Source organism: Rattus norvegicus, chromosome 9, assembly GCF_021556685.1.
Source record: "Rattus norvegicus strain SHRSP/BbbUtx chromosome 9, alternate assembly SHRSP_T2T, whole genome shotgun sequence".
Lineage (NCBI taxonomy): Eukaryota > Metazoa > Chordata > Mammalia > Rodentia > Muridae > Rattus > Rattus norvegicus.
The window spans coordinates 112345057-112366400 of NC_141542.1; the positions used below are offsets into that span (position 1 = coordinate 112345057).

Consider the following 21344-nt stretch of genomic DNA (forward strand, 5'->3'; position numbering starts at 1 on the left):
GAATTATTGATGATGAAATCCCCATAAAGTCACTGCATTACTTGCTGTAAAGTTCTAGATAGCAACAAAGAAAGGGTTTTAAGTCCAGCATTCTGTGTTTCAGACGTATAGTGCGATTTCAGTCCTGTATTCTGTGTGTATTGAGTGTGAGCTCCCTATCACTCCACCTCTGCTCCGTGCATGCCGTCTTATTCATTTTCCTTTGAGGGAAAACACCCATAAAACTCAAAATAACAGCTAATTATATATATATATATATATATATATATATAGATATATATATAGATAGATATATATAGTTGTACACACACACACACACACACACAGTTTGAAGAGAAACTAACAAAATGCTACCAAAAAAAAAAATCAATGGGGTACTACTAAAATTTAGGAAGCCTTTCCGGTACAGTATTTACACTTCAAGCATTGGCTTATACATTTAGGTTAACATAAATGTGTGTGTGTGTGTGTGTGTGTGTGTGTGTGTGTGTGTGTGTGTGTACTTATGCATGTACTGCACACTGAGTATAATAAACACTCTGATTCCCGCTCCTGCTTCATTCTACCAAGTCTTACATATTCTAGCACATGGTCCCAGGTGGCCAACGAAATCCCTCCAGCTCCCCATGTACCGGTCACAGCACATTCTTCTTGGTGTGACTGTGTTGGCCACAACTGACAATTCTTGAAGCCTTCTAGGCCCTCATATTTGTCTCTAACCTGAAACATATCTCTGAAGATTGTCCCCTCCTTATCTCTCTATCAAAACTGTAACCTGGGCTGGAAACATAGCTCAGCGGGTAAGAGCACTGACTACTCTCGCCAAGGACCTAAGTTCAATTCCCAGGAATGGTGGCTCACAAGCCCTTCTGGTGTGACTGAAGACAACAACAGTGTACTCATGTACATGAAATAGATTAGATGTTTAACAAAAACAACAACAAAAATATTGTAACCTTCCCTGTAACCCACTTTTAACCTCCAATTATCTTGTTTATTTGCTAATAATGTATTCTTCCTCAAATAACAAGTGAAATAAAATGTTTTGCTATTGTTCTCTCAGATCCTGGTGTTAGAGACTATGTCCAGCTCTGTGTACTCCACGCCAACAACATTTATTATGGACATGGCACAGCAACATAGAGGCAAGCTGAAGTTTCCTATCCTCAGTGGAGTCCAGTCTACTAAAATACTGAAAAGTATTGGCAAGAATTTTAGGCATGCTTGAATAGTACATGATATTTACTAAAAGTTTCTGCTCTCGATTCAGTAATATCTCAGGTCCAGCTGTTATTAAAATCTTTCCATGCCCCAGAAACACCTTAATTAGTAGCTGTTCTCCTTTGGGATATCAAGAGTTCACATTGACTGTAACTTGGGATGGGTACAGCAGGAGATATACTGGCAAACCACAGGGATAGAGGCCAAGGTTCTGTAGGAGAGGCACTTGTGTTTTACCTGATGAATCCAAGGCTTGCCAACCAAGTTTCTTTAAGCACAAGAAAGTTATTTAAGCATGGCTGCATTCTCCTTTCGTGCAGCATTCGGAGGTGTTTTTACCACAACCAGGGCTGCTCAGAGAAACCCCATTTCAAACAACAAACAACAACAACAACAACAAAACCACAAATAATACAAAACAAAGTGAGAATAATCTTTTCCAGAGATGAGCACACCAATTGGTTGTCTTATACCTAATGTCCAGTTCTGAAAACATGCACACAGGTAACATTATACAGACTGAGGTTATATTTAGGAATATATATATATATATACATATATATATATATATTTCATGTATACATCTGGATGTAACAACAAATAATAAAAAAAAATCATGCCATGAATTTAGAAGAGAACAAGGAGGTGCATATGGGAAGTTTTGGAAGGGGGTAACAGAAGGGGAAAATGTTATAATTCTATTATAAAAAATTAAAACACACACACACACACACACACACACACACACACACACACACGCACACACAAGCTAACGGCCTAACAAAGAAGAAAGGAGCCTGGTTAACTGCAGCAGTAAGGGTCCAAACTATGAAAACACAAATAAATACATTTCTCAGAGTCAGTAGGATGTGTTCTGCTGAAGCACATTGGTTTCAATGTTCTGCACTGTTTAGATTTTAAGGTGTAACAGCACAGCCTATGCTGCAATGTGTGTCTTGTTCCTAACACTACCCCAGTGAAATTATGCAGTCGGTCTTATGCAACATTGCCCAATGTCAGATCAAGAATCCACTTAAGGACTCAGTCCATTGGCAGTATCTTTTCCTATCCTATTTATTTGACCACTTTCATGTTTTAAGTGCATCCTCTCTTCATCCTTATACTTGTGTTTCCCATTTTTATGTCTATATGAAATATTCTTATACAATAAGCACCCTCTTAAAACCAAGTGCATAAAACAAAACTTTTTATTGGGAATGACTTCTCATTCCTTATTATCATGGGATTGGGAAGTCAGTCAATCTTGGGAAGACATTGACATGTTGATATTATTTTTTAAATGTTTATCGATGCATATATATGTATGTATATCTTGTCTATGTGTGTGTATGTACATGAGATGCATGCCCAGTGCCCATGGAAACTGGAAGAGGTCATCAGATCCACCAAAATTCGAGTTAGAGATGATTATAACCTGCCATGTGGATTCTGGGCAGCAAACCCAGGGCTTCTGTAAGTGCAGCAAGTGCTGTGAGTCACCGAGCCTGCTTTAATATTACTTTTATGTTAACACACAAAAAATATAAGATATTAGCTTTAAAATAAATGCCAGGGTGGGGGCATGGCTAGGTGGTGAGGATGAATGACTGTTCTTCCAGAGGACAGGTTTTAACTCTTAGCACAAACAGGTCACCTCATAAACATCTGTCTCTCCAGTTCCGGTGAATCCAATGTACAAACATGCGGCCAAACACCAATGTACATCGAACAAATTTTTCCAAAGCAATATCTCAATTCCTCCTCTCCCTCTCCAGGCCTTTTCTCAGTTGCCTAATCCCTAAAAGCTTCTCAATATTTGGTATTGCCAATCCCAGAAAGGACATAAAACCGTTAAAGTGAACTTCCACAACTCATAAGCAGGTTCTTCTAACTCTAATGCAATCGTTTTACTATTTAAAATGATTGTTTAGTCAAAAGGTTCATTAAGTTTCCTCCCAAGTCTTTCAATAATGGGCTTTGTTTACTCAAGGTAACACAGTCTGAAGGCCACCCTGAAGCTGTAAGGACAAACCAGAGCGGAAAGAAAACTGGACTTCAGTCCTGAGAGAAAATGTCCCAATAGGCAACTCACCTATCTTGTCTTAAACCAGGAATGTGCAAGCCCAGCACACAGGGCTGTAATCTCTGCAAAGAACCACAGGACAAAAGGAAACCTGCAAGTCTTAGCATCTCAGGCAGCTCAACGCCTGCGAACAAGATGAGTTCCTTTCTATCTGAAAGGGGACGGTGCACAGGACGGGGAAAGAGAAGCAGAGAATCGGAGACCTGGAGAGCCACAAATAGCATACAGTCCATCTCTCTGCTCTCCAGCCTTACACAATTCACACAAAACAGCAGGAGAGACTTTAGACCTGACCTTACTGTACATGGTCAACAAACCTGTTTCTATGTAATCCTGGGAATTAATGCAAACAAAAAACGTCACAGAGACTTTACCTTCGAAAATGGTTCCCAGTTCATATCTCCCACTGAAGAAGTGTGGTAAAGAAAACACCAGCGCTCCCAGTCCGATCATAAAGGATGCAAAGGCAAGCCAGCGAGGTTTGTGTCCTCTCTCACCAAAGAAAGACACAAACAGAGACAACACGCAAAAGGAGATGTCGTAGCTCGATGATATCAGGCCGGTCAGGGAACTCTTCATTTCATAGCGCTTCTCGATGGTGGAAATGCTAATATTTACTAGGCCATTTACTACAATACCTGAAAAAGAGCAAATGCCCTGTTATAACGTTACCAGACACCGGGCTAGCAAGCAAAGACTAACACTGCACTTTGCTTCACTGTTTCTTCTGCTATTTTGAAATGTACCAGTAGGAGTTGGGGATTGAGCTCAGTGGTAGAGCCCTTGCCAAGCAAGCGCAAGGCCCTGGGTTGGGTCCTCAGCTCTGAGTGGGGGTGGGGGAGTGGACATGGATGGACAAACAAAACAAAATGAAACAAATGTACCAGCTTCAGAGGTCTCTCAAGTATCAAAGTTAGGCACTCCAAACACACTTCCTCCAAAGTCATTTCGCCTTTCACATTGTACACATTGTGTCTTCCCGTGTGCAACAAAAGCAATACTTACTGTGTACTAACTTAAAGCTATTTGTCTCCATTCACTTTTCTCTAATTACCAACAAAAGTCAGACTGGTAAAATCCCATGGAACTAGTTTGCTAGAGAGTTCTTTTTTTAAAGATTTATTTATTTTATGTATGTGAAAACAAAGTAGCTGTCTTCAGACACACCAGAAGAGGGCATCGGATTCCATTACAGATGCTTGTGAGCCCCCATGTGGTTGCTGGGAATTGAACTCAGGACCTCGGGAAGAGCACTCAGTGCTCTCAACTGCTGAGCCATCTCTCCAGCCCTACTAGAGAGTTCTTAAGTTCATTCAGGACACTCCTCTCCACAAAACTCCTGGGAAGAGTAAGGCAAATAGTACAAGCACACATGTGGACATTACTTCCTGTTTAATTACCGCCTTAGTCCCAGCCAGATTTCTCAGGAACTTCCACTCACCCTGATCTAAGTTCAAGGAGCGGGAAGCCGAGATCTCAGGTGTATTTCTTCTAACAGTTTCACAAATACAAAAGCTTCCTTCACCCACTAGGAGATATGGTACTTTGTCCCCTGATTTACCTAGAATCAATGACCCTGGAGCCTTGGCTACTTAGGTGCTGGGATTGTAGGTGGGCATTCCAGGGACATTTTAGAAGTAATATAAACATTTCCTAATATCTACAGTCTGTACTGTTGCTTCATCAAGACTGAGACTGAAAATATACTTCAACAAAATCAATATCATACCTTTCCAGGTCCTAAAATTGTGTTTGCTTGTTGCTCCCTTTACAGACTATAAACTAGTTAGTAATTTGGAGTATGTAAAATCAAATGTGCAAAGCACCTAAAAATGACTTTCGCAAAGAAATAGTTACCTGATGACATGAAACATTTCCCACCCAATCTTCCAAAATACCTACAACCCTAATGAAAAATTAGTCACACTAGGCCAGATGATGCATGCCTTTAATCCCAGGACCAGAGAGACAGAGGCAGGCAGATCTCTGCGAGTTAGAGGCCAGTCTGGCCTACAAAATGAGTCCTAGGACAGCCCAACTACACAGAAAAAAAAAACTTTTATCAACCAACCAATCAATCAATCAATACAGTAAAAATTTAAACAATAAATAAGGTCTAGTCCTAGTCATCAGATGTCACTGGTTTTACAGTAAACCTTCATTTTACAAAAATCTGTAAGAAGATAGCGTTTAACCCTATGAATCTCCAATTCTATATCACACACATTCCAAGAGCATTTGAATTAGCTGAGAAAGAATGCAGACTGTGTCTCTCCTTTGTCATGTAAGAGGATAGAAGGCACCCAGGGAAGTGGGGAAACACCCATTGCCTCTGAGAAATATGTTAAACTCATTCCTTAAGTGATTTTTCTTCTTAATCAAGCATCTATTAATATACAGTGGAAACAGATCTCCCAAGGTTAGTGAGACCCAAAACAATACTCATTCAGCCACTGAAACCTCAACTTGGGCATAAACTAAGTTTCTGGGGTATTTTCTTCTCAGATTATTTCTCTTAAATTAGAGTAAGTGATGCTTTAAACTAACGCAGACACCCCCCCCCCTGCCAGAGTACCAATTCTATTTGATAATAACTTAAAATAATAGTTTTTGTTGACTATAAAGTCTCTTGGAATAACAGGCATTGCAGAATAAAATTTAAGGTAAAATCCAAGATATATTTTACTTTTTAATTCTATACTGCTCTAGCAAATATCCTTTACTATGTAGGGACAAGGAAAGGAAACCTACTATAGCTAAAATCTTCAGAAAAGGAGCAGAACGGAAGTACTTAGGATCAACAAATATTTACTTAGCACCCGAGGGTGAAGCAACAAAAAAAAAAAGAGGCACTGAGTATCCTGAAATAGGGGGGGCAGAAATAAAATAAGAACAGAAGACAAGGGTTGGGGATTTGGTTCAGTGGTAGAGCGCTTGCCTAGCAAGCACAAGGCCCTGGGTTCGGTCCCCAGCTCCGAAAAAAAAAAAAAAAAAAAAAGAACAGAAGACAAGAGAACTTAGCAGAGAAAGTTTCCAGAAACCCACCACTATCTCTTGGGTTTCATTCCTTTCAACCCATCCTTGACTATTACAAAATAGTTTGGGATTATGGCTCAACTAATACCAAACATGTCTACATACCAAAGGCAGCATAACTTTCAGCATGTCCTTCAGGCTGTCCTACCTTCGGCCCATCCTTCCTCAGATTATCTCCTTTGAATAACTTCCCATTTATTCTACCCCTTGCATTGAAAGCAAACCCGCAACTTCCAACTTCTTTCTTTCTGCTTCCTTTTCTTAAAAGAAAAAAAAAAAAAAAAAAAAGAGCCTCCCCCCGCCCCCCTCCCCGCTACACTCAAGGAAACTCCGTTCAGATTGCAAACTCCAGGGGGGATAAATCTAGGCTTAATCTGTTAGTCCCAAGGGAATTTAAAAGAGCTCCTAGAACAAACAGACACACGATAACTCCTGAGACTGAAGAGCTGATTAAGGTCCACCCTGCGTGGCTGGAAGTCTTTTAAGCCTTTTCTCATTTACTCACCAGACTGCAGTTGTCCCCACATTCTCAAATATCCAGAAAATAAGATTACCCACATCTAATCTATGCTCCATAATTTAAATACTTCTATCCTCGCTCCTCTTGGAAGATCAGTCCACTCCTATTTGCAAAACTTTCAATCCTTCCTCTGTAAAAACAAACAAATAAACAAACAAATCCCTTTCCTAGATCCCAGTAGATAGTACGGTTTTAAAACGCAGACCAGACTACCCGATGACTTATCGTTTTCCCAAAGGAGGAATTCTCATAATCTTCCCTAGAGGAATCCACTCTGCTAAACTGAGGCAGAACACAAAATCTGTAAAAATGCTATGGGGGTTGGGGGTGGGCTAAAATATGGACCGCAGGGAATGTGGTGGACACCCGCAGGCAAGAACGCCTTCAAGTTCCAAACCCAGGTTTAGGGAAGTGGGGGTGGGGGTTACCTAGTCGGTGGGGTTCCCCTGCACCTGCTTCTTCCTCTCCCCAAGCTCGACCCCACCCAACCACCAGCTCAGCCAACGCCCCCAGAAGCTGGCGCTGGACTTTACCTTGCGTTAGGGCTAAGAGACAGTAGTGAAGCAGAAAACCTTTGGGGTTGTTGCAGCGCTGAAGACACTGGGGGTGGAAGTTCCTCCACCCGCAAGGTCCCTCCTCAAGCTCGCTTAGCTGTGACCCCGGCGGCTCATCAGAAGCTGGGAGAGTCGAAGAAGGAGGAGATGGCTCAGTTGACTTCTGGGGATCTTCAGATTCCCGAGGTTGCGAACCCCCATTCTGATTCCTGGAGGCCACAGCAGAGACCTCCACCTGGGAAGGCGACGCAGACGCACGGCGTGGGGTGTCTGGGCTGGAAGGGACGAATGCCGGGTTCTCGACTCCCTTGGAACCCTGCATGGTCAAGAAAGGTTCTCTAGACTCCTGTGTGTGGGTGATCGGCGAAAGGCTGGTTTCTTTCCTGGCTCCGCCCCTGGGCAGGTGACAGCGCCCTAGGGCTGGACTAGTCTCCGCCTCCCCGCCCTCCCCATCTGGCACTTCGCGGCCACCGCAGCTACCGGGACGCTCCTGGAGCTCTGGGTCCTAGGCACCTGGAGGTGTGAGCGCTGCTCTGCGCCACACCAGTTGCCACAAAGGAGGACCGGAGTGCTCTGCGTGGGCGTGAGACCCGACCTCGGTCAGGTGAGAGAACAGAGAGACACTATCTCGGATGCGAGGGCGGCACTTTCGGGGGATCTCTGCGTAGCGTTTTTGTTTTTTTGTTTTTCCTGAGCCCAGGGACCGGGAAGTGACAGAGACTGTGGGAGTCTGTGGGCCAGCTTTCCCCCTGGGTAGGTGTATGAAAGCTGCAAACACAGTTGCATCAGGAGACCTTTCAGGAAAACCTGCTGCTGTTTTCTCCTTTGCTGCTAATTTGAAGCAAGAATCCTGTGCTCCAAGAATCAGGTATATTACTTTGAATTCCATGAACAATAGTACTTTCACTGCCAACCTTCCTAGAAATACATCTTTCCTCACTACCTACATTCACAAGGCAACATAGTGGCCTTTTGGTTTGAGTTTCTCCAAACTGAAGGAGTGACAAAACTTTAAAAACACATCCACGGCATTCTCTGGCAGCATTATTGCAAGCCTAGGGTGAAAAATGATGATCATTGTGTAAATAATGTGTATTTATGAAACAAAAGAAAACTGCTTGGAAGACATTGATACAAGTGCAGGGTTGATACTAATTCCAATCTATGTATTTACTATGTTACTGATCATCAGAAAGTACTTATTTCCTTATTTAGTATTTATGCTAAAGATTGTTGGGAGTCCCAGAGAAGCTCTCAAATATCCCAAACACTGTGCTGCTCACACCCCAATAGGAAGCAATCCCTAAGAAAGCACACACACAGTCCCACATGAGACTACGATAAATTCTCTCGTGAAATTTTTTTTTTTTGATTATACATTCTGTACTTAGTGGGTTGAGTGATTGAGATGTAAGCTCCATGACTTTGAAGAGTCAAAAACTAGCCTCCTGGATTGCCACTGGGCCTGGCAGAGCAGAGACAAGGGCTGCTGTGCTCACAGTTATTGGTCTTTAAATGAGTGTAATGGCCGTTTCACGCGTTGAAGAATCCGTGCCCCAAGGAGAACCAAAAACCCTCCCAAGACAGCACACTGGCAATACTTGTAGGGAACTGGTAGGCCTAATATTTGTAAGGAACTGGAACTCAGTTTTCTCACTCTCTCATTATCTGTCTTTTAATTACCTCAGCCTACATGTAATGTTAGATTACATAATCATTCTCAAAGATCAAAACAAATACTTAGCCAGTGTGTTGACACATGCCCTTAATCCTAGTGCTTGAGATACCGAGGCAGGCGGATCTCTTTTGGGTTCAAGGGCATACGTAGGTCTACAGAGTGAGTTCAAGGACACCTAGAACTACATTGAGAGCTGCCTTAAGAACAAAAACTTCGTGCTTCTCTGCTATGAGGTTTCGAACACAGGAAGTTCCGAATAAATCAGATTGTGGGGGAATTAGCTACGGTATGTAGTTCTCCTAGCCCTCTTCCAAAAGAATTGGGTTTAAAGAAGATATCAGTATAAATAAGTATCATCATGACTTCTGTGAAGTATGAAGGCTGAATTTGTTGAGAGGTGGCTACTTACGTTGTTAATTTGAATAAACAAGTAGAGTAGCAGCAATGGGACACAGGTAATCTACACATGTAATGTATATCTAAGGAGTCTTCATTTGCACAATGTTAGTGCTGGACTTTAGGTCGAAGATTAGCAAAAGGGTTGTTTCGTGTGGATGCTACTAAAACTCTTGCTAACATCATTTTCCTTTGACTTTGTATTCTTTGTGTTGCAAAGACAGAGGGAAGGAGACTGGCATGTTCAACAGAGGTGAAAAATGCTTTTTCTCTTCAGTCATGATGTCTTCCTCACAGTAAATGAAGAGTAACCAAGACATTATATAAGTGTTTTGCCTGTATGTATGTATGTATGTATGTATGTATGTATGTATGTATGTGTGTGTGTATGTATGTATGTATGTATGTCCATGTCTGTGTGTATAACACTAGGTATTAAACCCAAGACTGTGAATTTTAGGCCAGCATCTACCCATGAGCTACATGCACAGACTTAAATTTTTATTTTTGTACAGGATCTCTCCACATTTCCCAAGTTGACCTCAAACTTGGCATCATTCTGCTTCAGTCCTCAGAGTTTCTGGGATTATAGACCTAAGCTACTCTCCCAGATCCATGGAATCTTAACCTAACTGAATACAAGTGAAGAAACACCCTAAGGGCTCAATAGTGTCCTTTATTCGTCTCTTCCATATATGTATTTTACACAATGTATGATTGAGAACAGTGAGAAAAAGATCAGTGCTTATCAGTATTGTTTTACTATTATAATTATACACAGATATATTTGTGTTATAAAAAATGCAACTGTGATTTTTAAAATGTTTTCTTGTTTTCAGGGCTTACCATTTGGTGCTGAATAGGCATTTGGTGTGCTCTCTCTGTAGAAGACATTCTCCTGCTCTCAGCATTCCTTAGTTGCCTGTAGTTCTTTGTGTAGATTTGAGGCCTTGTGGGTGTTCCCCCATCTACTTTGGTATGTCTGTTGTTGCCCGTATTCAGCTCCTGTTTAGACAGTATTGTTTGTGAGATTTTATAGGGCTAGCTTCAGACATTACTAGGAGACAGAGTCTTGTAACAAACTCCCTGATCTTTTGGTTCTTAAAAATCTCTCCAACTACTCTTCATTTGCCTTCCCTGAGTCTGAGGTGCAGAGGTTGTATAGATTTAATACTGTAATTTCACAAAGATATATTTATATTAAAACCATATAACTATAACTTTTAAAATGTTTTCTTGTTGAAGTGTCTCTGTGTGTAAACAGTTAAAGAAAAAGAGGGCTTGAATTTGAAAGACAGTGAGGAGGGTTACATGGGAGTGTTGGGAGGAAGGAAAGGTAAGGGGAAAATGATGTGATTATATTTTACTCTCATACATAAATAATTTTTTAGTTTTGAAAATTTCAAATACATAGAGAATGAAATATGACCAAATGTACTCCTCCTTTCCCTTCCAGCATAGGCATAGTATCCTTCTCCAAGTCTGTCTTTTATTGTTTTCTGTAGCCCACTAAGTCTATTAATATTACTCACTGGATCATGGTACACCTACTTGTGACTGCATCCTCAAAAGGGCATGGTTTACCACTACCAGCAGTTAACAAACCCCAAGTGCTACTCAGACATGGCCCTGGGATCTTGCCTGACTTGATCCCATGGAGCTCTCATTTCTGTCTGTGATATTTCCTGATCCATGATGCATAGTTGTGGGGAAGAATTGCTACAGGTGTTCCATGAGGACTAAACATCCCGATCCCTTGTTCTCCAGTCTGATCGGCTATTGCATCCAACGACTGCTGCCCACTGCAAAAAGCTCTGACTGGAGTTTGAGAACAGATCAGAACTGTTGGTGTAAACGTATTTAAAAGGCAGTTTGACAGCTTGTCTGTTTAGCAGTGCAGCAGACTTTAACAATAGCAGACTCTAGCCCAGGGTCTTTGAGCTTCCAGCAATGGGCTTTTGACTTGAATTTGATGAAGGTGTACCCTTAATCTCTACCATTCAGAGCGATGAAGAATATTGAAGATGACTCCATCGATGAGAGAGAGGAGAAGAATGATATAGATAAACTCATTACATGAATTTGACTGAACAAAACAATGCATTCTATACTAAAGGCAATACAATGGTAACGGTAACATTAAGTGGTATCATAAAGCAATCTGAGGATTTTTCTGCTTGTTTTTAATAAATCTGTGAAACATTTTTATTCAATGTAGATATCTCAGAACCTATTTTTCTGAATTTCTATACATCAAATGTATATATTATATATATATGTGTGAATTCCTACTATATATATTTATATCAAACCAAATAGTAATCTAGGCCAGTTGGACATGTTCAAAGACTAAGTTTGGAGAGGAGGTTGTTCTTTGAATAATGATTTGAAAGGAAAGTTTTTCAGAGTCTGCTTAGGGTCAGAGGAATTGAGACAGATACACACACACACACACACACACAGAGAGAGAGAGAGAGAGAGAGAGAGAGAGAGAGAGAGAGAGAGAGAAAAGACACAGAGATGAGATAGATGATAGATAACTGATGACATAAACATGTAGGTACTTAGATGATAAATACATTGTTATAATAGATAGATAGATAGATAGATAGATAGATAGATAGATAGATAGATAGATAGATAGATGGATGGATGGATGGATGGATGGATGGATGGATAGATAGATAGATGGATAGATAGATAATAGGAAAGAGAATGTAGATGCCACACTCTTTAGCAACAGGTTTAAAAGGTTGCTGTTTAAATTGTAGAGATACAAAGAAGAAATGGTCAGAGATGCATCATAAAAGGGTGGGACTCCAAAAGTACATCGAGTTTTAAAGTTCAAGTGTTAACAAAACTATCCTGTGGAAATACCTGACAGGGGTTGCGGGACTTGTTTTTCAGAGTCCCAGTCCAAAACTCAGCAGCTTGATGATAAGAGTTAAGTGACCTCTGTGTAATATACCCATCCAGTTTTCTGTTTTCCTTCTCTGAGCCAGCACCTCAGGGGTGAGGGCATGAGAAAGACATCAGATATGAGTTAGGTTGGACTTCATCTTCCACAGCTAAGACTCCACAGGAATAGGCAGAACATAATAAGGGCTTCTGCTTCAGACAAAAAGATACGCATGCAAAAGAATGCACTGAGGTTCTTCTAGGGTTCTTGGAATTGGCACAAGTATATCAAGAATAGAAAATTACTGTGGGTTCAGTGCGAAGGAAAATTTCACCAATACTACAGTGTTTTGGAATCTATTATCTGGATGTTGAAAGAGAAATAGACTTATTCGTTACAATTCTCGTATTCTTTGCAGTAGACTTAGAAATGTCATCTTTTCCCAGAAAAATCAAGATCACAATACCCTTTTGGATACCTTGGGAGAGGAAATATTGAACACACATGGTCGTATAAAGCTAGTGTTTTCCTATTGCTTCATTCTCATAAAAGTATCACTTGTCTTAAGTACCTATTTTCATAAACGTAGTTTGACAAGTAGGCAGGACTATGCACATTCCTTTCCCTGGAGGTTCTAGCCCCTTCTCTGACTGGCATTAGACTTTAAGCTGCCTCCCGCTCCCTGCAGCAAGAGATGGACAGAAAAATTCCTCTTCATCAAAGATCATTGTTTCAACAGCCTGATAGTTCAAGGGAAGCACAACCTTCATTCCTGTGTAATTGCACTTGGGGAAAAAAAGAGGTTAAAAACAAACAAGCAAAAGGTGAGCTTTATGTGTACAAAAAAATCCTTAATCAAACTTTCTTTTAAATTTGTCTAAGGGTTGTCAGTGACCAGGCAGACATAAAGCTGTGCATTTCAAAAGGTTGTAAAGTAATAGGTACTATAGCTAAAATTATTTACTTGCCATTTTTTGACTTTGTACACTTGGGCCATGTCATTCTGTTTCTTCTGGTTTTCTCTTTTGTATAATGCAACCAGTAACATCTATACCATAAAACAACGGTGTTACAGTAAAATCAGTTAATGGCATGAGCAGAGTGTGAGGCACATGAAAGGGCTCCACTTATTCATGCATTCGTACCACACAGAAAGAAACAGTAATTGAAAATAATATGTAGAGGTGGAAATAATGTGCAAACAGTATGTGCAGAAGATAATTTAAAGGATAATCAACCTAGGTAAGCCCGGCAATTGCTCAAGTAGTGATGATGAAAAAACAGCCTCTTGGTAGAATACTATCTAAGTAGAAATTTAACTGTGAAAACCTTGAGAGCCACATATGCACAACTGTAAAGGAATTCATAAGCTAAGCTGAATTGGAGACTTATATAGAGAATAAACTTCAATTCAGTATTTCCATAAGCCAAAATAATGTCTGCTTTGTAACACTGGGTCTAGGAAACCAAAGGTATGGCCTGTTAAGGAGCTGCAATAAGTTTAGTTACAGAAATGAAAATAAAAGAGAACAATAGCTCAAACAAGTATTAGTAAGCTGCTTTGACTTACCAACCTATGTTGATTTGGGATCCAGGATATCAACAGCACATACACTGTATCCTATTATTTTATAGTTCCTGTATGCCAGGTTAATTCTTCAAAAATAACACCTGAAGTTCTTGCTGTCTCTAATTTTATTCAAACAAGAAGTGTAAGGGTACCTGATTTACAGAAGGATACCCTGAACTCAAATCATATGTAAAAGCAAAGAGTGTTTTATTGTGCAGAAGTCGAGCATGTTGGGGTCTACCATCTAACAGGATGGAGGCACCCATGTGAGTTCACAGGTCCAATCTAAAGCACATTTGGGGAGTTCTGGGAAGAAGGTAGGAGACCTTTCTCTTAAATCTGTTGGCTCCATCTCTAGGGACATTCTGGAACCATTGTTGGGGCAGTCTGGAAACTGTTGCTGGAAAAGTCTGGAAACTGTTGCTGGAGAAGTCTGGAAACTGCTGCTGACCCCATTCAATGTCTTTGTCTCTGACCAGGTGGTGGAGCAGCTTCTGAGACCTGGGGTTTTTCAGGAACTAACTTGCCCAGTTCTTGGGAACAGAGATTCTGGCCTAGTCTCCTGAACTGCCAATTTGAAGCCTGTCCTGGAGTCAGCCTGTCTCAGACTAAAATGGAGAAGGACACTTTCTGGAAGTTGCACATCACATCTGCAGGCACCCAAAAGCCGGGCTCCATTTTCATCTGGTTAAAGAAAGGTCAGAAAGTATTGTTTTAAATCCATGCATTCAAGGCAGTCACTAATAATGCAGAATACTAAATACTAAGGAGAAAAAAACCTAAATTGTATCAGAAACACACTTATCAATGATGACAACTTAGAAGGGTTCCTGTCTCAGTGATAGGGACTAAGAGTGCACTGCTGCTGTCTGTCTAGGAAGCTTTTCTCTGTTAGAACTATACTACAACAGGTATATTTCTATTTGAGATGCAGTGTCTTAGTGTTCAGAGGATAGGGTAGATTGACCTTTGAGTAACAGGGGTTCTGAAAATTTTATTGTTTGTCAACGTTTTTTAATGAGGAGAAAGATAAATTTTCTCTCCACTTTATCCCCCTTAGGGTGCACTGCAGTAGGCATATGCTGTACTGTGTTCCTGTAAATGTTTATGCTTTTTGTCCTATGCATTTTTCTGTATTGAGTTACCCTGGTGATGCTACTGCAGGGTGCTTCAGGATTTCTTTATTTTAAATCTGTGAGGCACCTGAAGTCACAGAGTAACATATAAAACCTTGCACACAGCAGGCATGGAGATGCAGGCCTTTAATCCCAGCACTGGGATGGCAGAGGTAGGTAGCTCTCTGTGAGTGTGAAACCAATCTGGTCTACATAATGAGTTTCGGGCCTCCTAGGACTTTATACTCAGACTCTGTCTAACAAATAAATCACAAGAAAGCACAAATTAATGCAAAGCAAAACAAAACGGGACAAAAATTTGCACTTAGGTTGAAGTTACCCCCGTATCGGTATAGCAAAATTATTCCTTTGAAACATGAAAAAGTTTAGGGATCAATATAGATTTTAAAAATAATAATTTGTTTAATGAAATAATAGCCCTTGATTTTTACCCGCATAAACAAACAACAGATAAGCAAAGTTCTTATGGGAAAGTGGCATTCAGTAATATTGAAAATAATTAAGGTACTGAAATCATTGGGTAAAATGTTGATGATGGAGAGATGGCTCAGCACTTATGAGCACTGTCTGTTCTCCCAGAGGTCCTGAGTTCAAATCCTAGCAACCACATGGTGGCTCACAACCATCTGTAATGGGAGCTGATGCTCTCTTCTGGTGTGTCTGAAAACAGCAGCAGTGTACTCATATATAATAAATAAATCTTTAAAAAATGTTGATGAGGAAAAAGATGTCACATGCTTTCAGACTATTGATTAAAAACATATATATTTATTACAAGTTAAAAATTAATAATAATAGTGGAGGAACATCGTAGAAATAATTTTAGAGATGCTGATGATCTGCTTTGTTGAGAAGGGTTAGATGTAAGGTAGGCGGGGTTCTTGTCATACCTGCATAACCTAACTCATCATAAGGAATTATTAAATTTACCTAAGATGTGTTCTGTCTGTTCCTTTTTTCTTGCCATTTTAACCAGACTATATGACAGAAACAACTTGAAAAAAGTAAGATTGACTCTGCCCCAGGCTCTTAGCTTTTCAGATCTAGAAAGATAGGGTAGGACAGTTCCTCAGTGATAACAGATGTGTATCCTGCTACGATTGTGACCTCTAAAGATGGCCTTCCTCCCCTACACAGGTTCCTCTTTCAAATGACTCCAAAGTCTTCAAAATAATGACACATTGTTGTGAACAATTATTTCTATTTTCTTTTTTAAATGAGAAAAACCACTTTGTCATGTTAAATATGTTGTCTGAGGTTATATGATGAAATGAAAAAAAAAACTGAAATATAAATCGTGGTAATAGAGGCAGAGCCTGGAGTCTTGGCCATTCATTGCATGATAATGTGTTCTCAATGGTGGTTGTATGTCTGCTCATGGAATTGCTCTGAATTAAGATAATCTTTTACAAAGCTTTGAAAGTAACTGACAAATAAAGGGAAGGAAAATGTACTCCTTAAATTTAATCCAATCAAACAAATCAAATCTGTGTTTTTTAAAGATCTATTTTATTTTTATTTTAGAATATGTTTGCATATTTTCACATATATTTGGATTCCTGCAAAAGACCAGAAGAGTAGAATGGATCTTCTGAAGCTGAACCTTCTAAAGGTGGCTGGCTATAAACACACATGTGGAACTGGAACTGGATTTCAGTCCTCTGCAAGAGCAACAGACTCTTTTAATACCAAGCCTTAAAATGATGTTGCTGATGGGAACACTAGAGTCCCAACTGATAATAGGAAGTTATTTCATTTAACTAGAATTTTTTTCTCAGTTACTTGGCAGTGAATTTATAAACTCATAAGCTCATAAACTCATTAAGCTGAATAGCTTAATTAGCAAAAACAGACAATGTTTATTAGATTCTGAGGTGGGCTCAAGAGATTTCAGAACTGATCAATGGAAAAGATATGGAACGGGTTTTGTGTGGACAGCATCTTAACAGTTTGTTGTAATAGAATTCCTTCACACATGGCATTATCGATGGCTACAGTTCTTGATGGAATGAGTAAGGATGGGGTGATACCCAAGAAGGAAGGAAAGCACAGCATACAAAGTGGAGAGGGTCATAGAAGGATGCTACATATCATATGATGTCCTGCAGCACCACAGCCAGCAGTTAAACCAGATAGATGCAAAAGATAGCAACACTGAAGGGCCCTTATAGCTGTAGCATTTATTTCATCAATAGCTAGCATCTACTGGGTACATTTTTTTCCTGGAAGAAAAAATTGCAAAACCTGTAAATGGCCAAAAATATTTTTATTGAGGCAGTGTTACAAACAATTGGATATGTAAACTTTTCATATCAGCATGAGTAGGCTCTTGAGCTCACAAGTTGTAGGCTTGTGGAAAGAAAGAACTTAGGACTGGAGATGCAGAAAAAATGGTAAAATGTACTTGTCTAATCTGCACTGAGTCCTAGATCTGACTCCCACCACCACACAGCTCATTGTAGGCCAGTGGTTTTCAACATTCCTAATGAAGCCACCCTTTAATACAAGTCCTCATGTGGTGATTACCCCCAATGACAAAATTGTTTCCATTGCTACTTCATAACTGTAATTTTGCTACTGTTTTGAGTCATAATGTAAGTATATGTTTTCCAATGGTCTTGGGTGAACCCTGTGAAAGGGTTGAGGGGGGTACAACCCACAGGTTGTAAGCTGCTGTTCTATGCCTAGGACAGCCACAGTTATATGATACCCTGTTTTGGGAGGGGAGAAGAAAGGAAAGAGTAAGAGGGGGAAATAAAAGAAAGGAGAAAAGGAAATAACTTGGGATGGGGATAGTCATCTTTGGTTTATTTGTGTAACAATTCACACGACAGTAATACAATTCACTGGCCAGTGGCCAGTGGGCTATCTCAACAAGGAAGGCATTGTTGGGCAAGTCTGGCTACCTGACTTCAATCCCTGGAACCCACACAAAAATAGGAGAGAACTCACCCCTCAAAGTGTCCTCTGACTTCACATATTCCTCTCCAGACCCTGCATATTAATAATAAATGAAAATTAGAAATAAAAAATTCATTGGTCAAAGAGCGACTATTTACCTCTTAGATTCTCTAGGCCCAGATAAAACCTCAACTCTCTGTTCTTTGGCAGGTAACTTCTAAAAGTCAAAGAATTGTTTGTTTAAGATGATGAGAATGTCAGAAGTCTTTGAGATTAGCTGGATGCCAGGGAATGGGACAGTGTTTGCTGTTCTGGGCACTTCCAGGAGGAAGTGGGGTTATCTGTTGTTAAAAATGGCCCAGACTTTGCATTTACATGTTTGAATCTTCACCTGCTGCTGGTTGAAAATGGCTGGTCTGGTGAAAAATATGATTCCTAAAAGAAATACATGGTTTCACTTCAGGCGTCAATGAGGGAACACCAGTTAGAATTGTGAATCTGTATGCCAAAGGTGTTCAAGGGAGAATGTCAACAAGGAAGTCTCATAAAGGGGCCAGAGGAATTTGGGACTTGCTAGTGATATCTATTCTAAGCTATACTTTGGGATATGTGGATGCCACAGAACGATAGCAACTTTCTCTTTAAACTTTGACATGTTACTAAAATTTAGATTAAAACCATAATCCCGCTGTGCTACATTCCGGTGGATGGCATAAAGAATATTTACTTCACTGCATAGTCATTTAGGAGCTCAGGTTAAAAGAGAAGCCCACCATCCTGAAATGGTGCCATCCAAACTATTATAGACACTGGAGCAAGGAAATAAAATCTGAATGGTGACACATCCTTACAGTGATCAGAATTCAGAGCTTTAGAAGAACTACAAAATGTGGGCGGGGAAGAATAGGATACACAATAGTGGAGGAGTACTATGTGGTAATTCTACAGCTACATTGGGAGGGGGTTAAAATTTTATTTTAGTGTGTGTGTGTGTGTGTGTGTGTGTGTGTGTGTGTCTGTGTGTCTGTGTGTCTGTGTCTGTGTGCCTGTGTGTGCAAGCTGTGGAAGACAGAGGACAATTTTGGGAGGCTTGGTTTTCTCCTTCTCTGTGAGCTCATGGGTGGAACTCAGGTCCTGAGGCTTGACAGCAAGAACCTTTACCTGCCCAGCCTCCTTTCTGTCCCAAGTTGCTTTTAGAGATGTGGGTATTTAGTTTGTTTTGATTTCTTTTAAAGTCAGGCCTCAGGAGTCTTTGTTAACCTAATTATCACTGTGTAGATAAGGCTGGCATTGAACCTACAGCCTTTGTTAACTGATTCTCACTTTGTAGATAAAAGCTGGCAGAGAGCCTGCTTCAGCCAGCTAAGTGCTGGTATTAAAGATGCAAAAGTATGACCTTCAAGTTCTTGGGGGTTAACATGTTTATATTAGTTTCTTATAGGCCACTTAATGCATGACCACAGAATAATTGCAGGTCTAAAATCCAAGATGGGAATCCAAAGGCTACTGTCGGTATTCTGGTAACCATGATTGTGGCTCCCTCTGTCTTCAGCACAAGAGTGTTTAATAGAGTCATTCTTTTACATCGTTCAACCTTTGTCTCTTCTGCTTCCCTCTATTACACAGAACTCTTGAGATTGTATCCAAAATTGATAACCCGACTATTCTTGCTAGCTTAAGGATCAAGTAATTAGATTCCTAATTTCATCTCTTATCTTAATTCTCCTTTGCCATATAATATAACATACTCACAGGTTCCAGAAATCCAGACAGGAATCCTAATTTTCCTGCCTGCCTCAGTAAAACATTTATGTGTCTATATACTTGCTAATAATATTTATTATGTTGTGCAATGACTTTGCTATAAAATTCCATATTTTAAATATTGCAAGAATCACAAGCTTCTTGTTAGTTCATGAGATGATACTTGTAATACAGTGCATTTCCCTTTTTGTTTTAGAGATAAGGAAGGAGAAAAATTATCTCAGCAATATATTACCAGAGGCATTTTTAGTGTTAGTTTCTATAATAATATATGCTGGGTTTTATTATGTTTTCCTGTAATTGTTTTTGTTGGGAAATTTTTTCCTTGCTACTACTAATGCATTTAGAAGTAAAAAGCTATTAGGGAAAATGGTTACAGAAAATAGAATAATTTTGTTATGGTTGGACCAAATAAAATGATACTGTTGATTAAACTTGGCAGAAAAAATACTGAAAAGTATTCAGTATGATTTTTTTTTAACTTTTACAGGTTACCATGTAGAAAACATGACTTATATGTACTTGGCAAAAAGAATAGACAAAGGGATAAAATACTCAACCTCCTCAGGATCATAATATTTTTCAGACATGAAGACAGAACTTGCTACACTTGGTAGAACTGAAGAAGTATGTCATAAGTAAGAGCTGTGTGTTGAAACAGGACAAGAGGAAGAAAGATGTGGTGAGGCAATAGTGTCGAATACATTAATAAAAATAAACACAAGGTGATTTTATCAAAAGGATTTATTCTTTTGAAAATTTTTTCTTAAGAGATTGAATTTATGTGGCTAATATACTCTTTCGACACAGAAAAGGTAAGCCCTGATATGACCTTTAATTGTTCAGTGATTTATTAGCAAAAAACTTTCCTTCTCCTCACCACAAAAATAAACAAGTTTTTTTTTCTTTTCAATAAAATTCACATAACCTCACGACCCTTTTATGTGACCATGTTTCAGAAAAAAAAATATAATTATGGTAAACACTGCTGGTTGCTTACCCCTTCTCATTTGAGTTTATGAATCAGTAACTTTTAGCTTTCCATAATAGCTCACAATATCAGTATGCACAATAGAATATTACCTGTCCAGTATTGTTTGATTATGAATGCCCTAAGAGGATGGGAGGGTGATCTGCTTGTGACGTCAGTCATCCCATTGATTATCAGCTGTAGGTCTGGCTGGCTAGAGAGTTGTCCCTTTGCTCCCTCTCAGCTCCAAGTGCATCCACCCCCAAAGCTGGGAGGCTGGGGAAGATGATAGCAGTCCCCAAATAGAGAAGGACAATGTAATGTCTATTCCTGGTTGTCAACTTGATTATATCTGGAATGAACTACAATCCAGAATTGGAGGGCTCACTGAGATCCAGATCTTGAGGCTGGAAGACACATGTTTCTGACCTGAATCTTGGCGTGAAGATCTTGAGGCATAATGGCCATGAAAAGCTTAGGCCCAGGCAAAGTAGTACACGCCTTTAATCCCAGGAGACTGAGGCTAGGAGATCTGAGTTCAAGGTCAGCCCGGGGCAAAGCAAGTCTCAGATCCAGCCCTGGTGGCACACACCTTTAATCTGGGCCACACCCTCTG

The 21344-nt window shown here is 39.9% G+C and overlaps 1 protein-coding gene and 1 long non-coding RNA gene across 2 annotated transcripts in view; one reads left to right on the forward strand and one right to left on the reverse strand.

Annotated features, from left to right (window-relative positions):
• Slco4c1 (solute carrier organic anion transporter family, member 4C1) overlaps positions 1-7762 on the reverse strand; it is a 51641-nt gene extending 43879 nt beyond the window's left edge. The window contains 2 exon segments of the mRNA NM_001002024.2: positions 3679-3942; positions 7394-7762. Coding sequence (NP_001002024.2) covers positions 3679-3942; positions 7394-7736 — 607 coding nt within the window. The 5' untranslated portion in view covers positions 7737-7762.
• On the forward strand, positions 7619-20200 carry LOC102553020 (uncharacterized). The gene is made up of 4 exons (XR_015629266.1): positions 7619-8018; positions 14437-14655; positions 16618-19125; positions 19241-20200. It is a non-coding gene; the product is annotated as an uncharacterized LOC102553020 (long non-coding RNA).
• The last annotated feature ends 1144 nt before the right edge of the window (positions 20201-21344 follow it).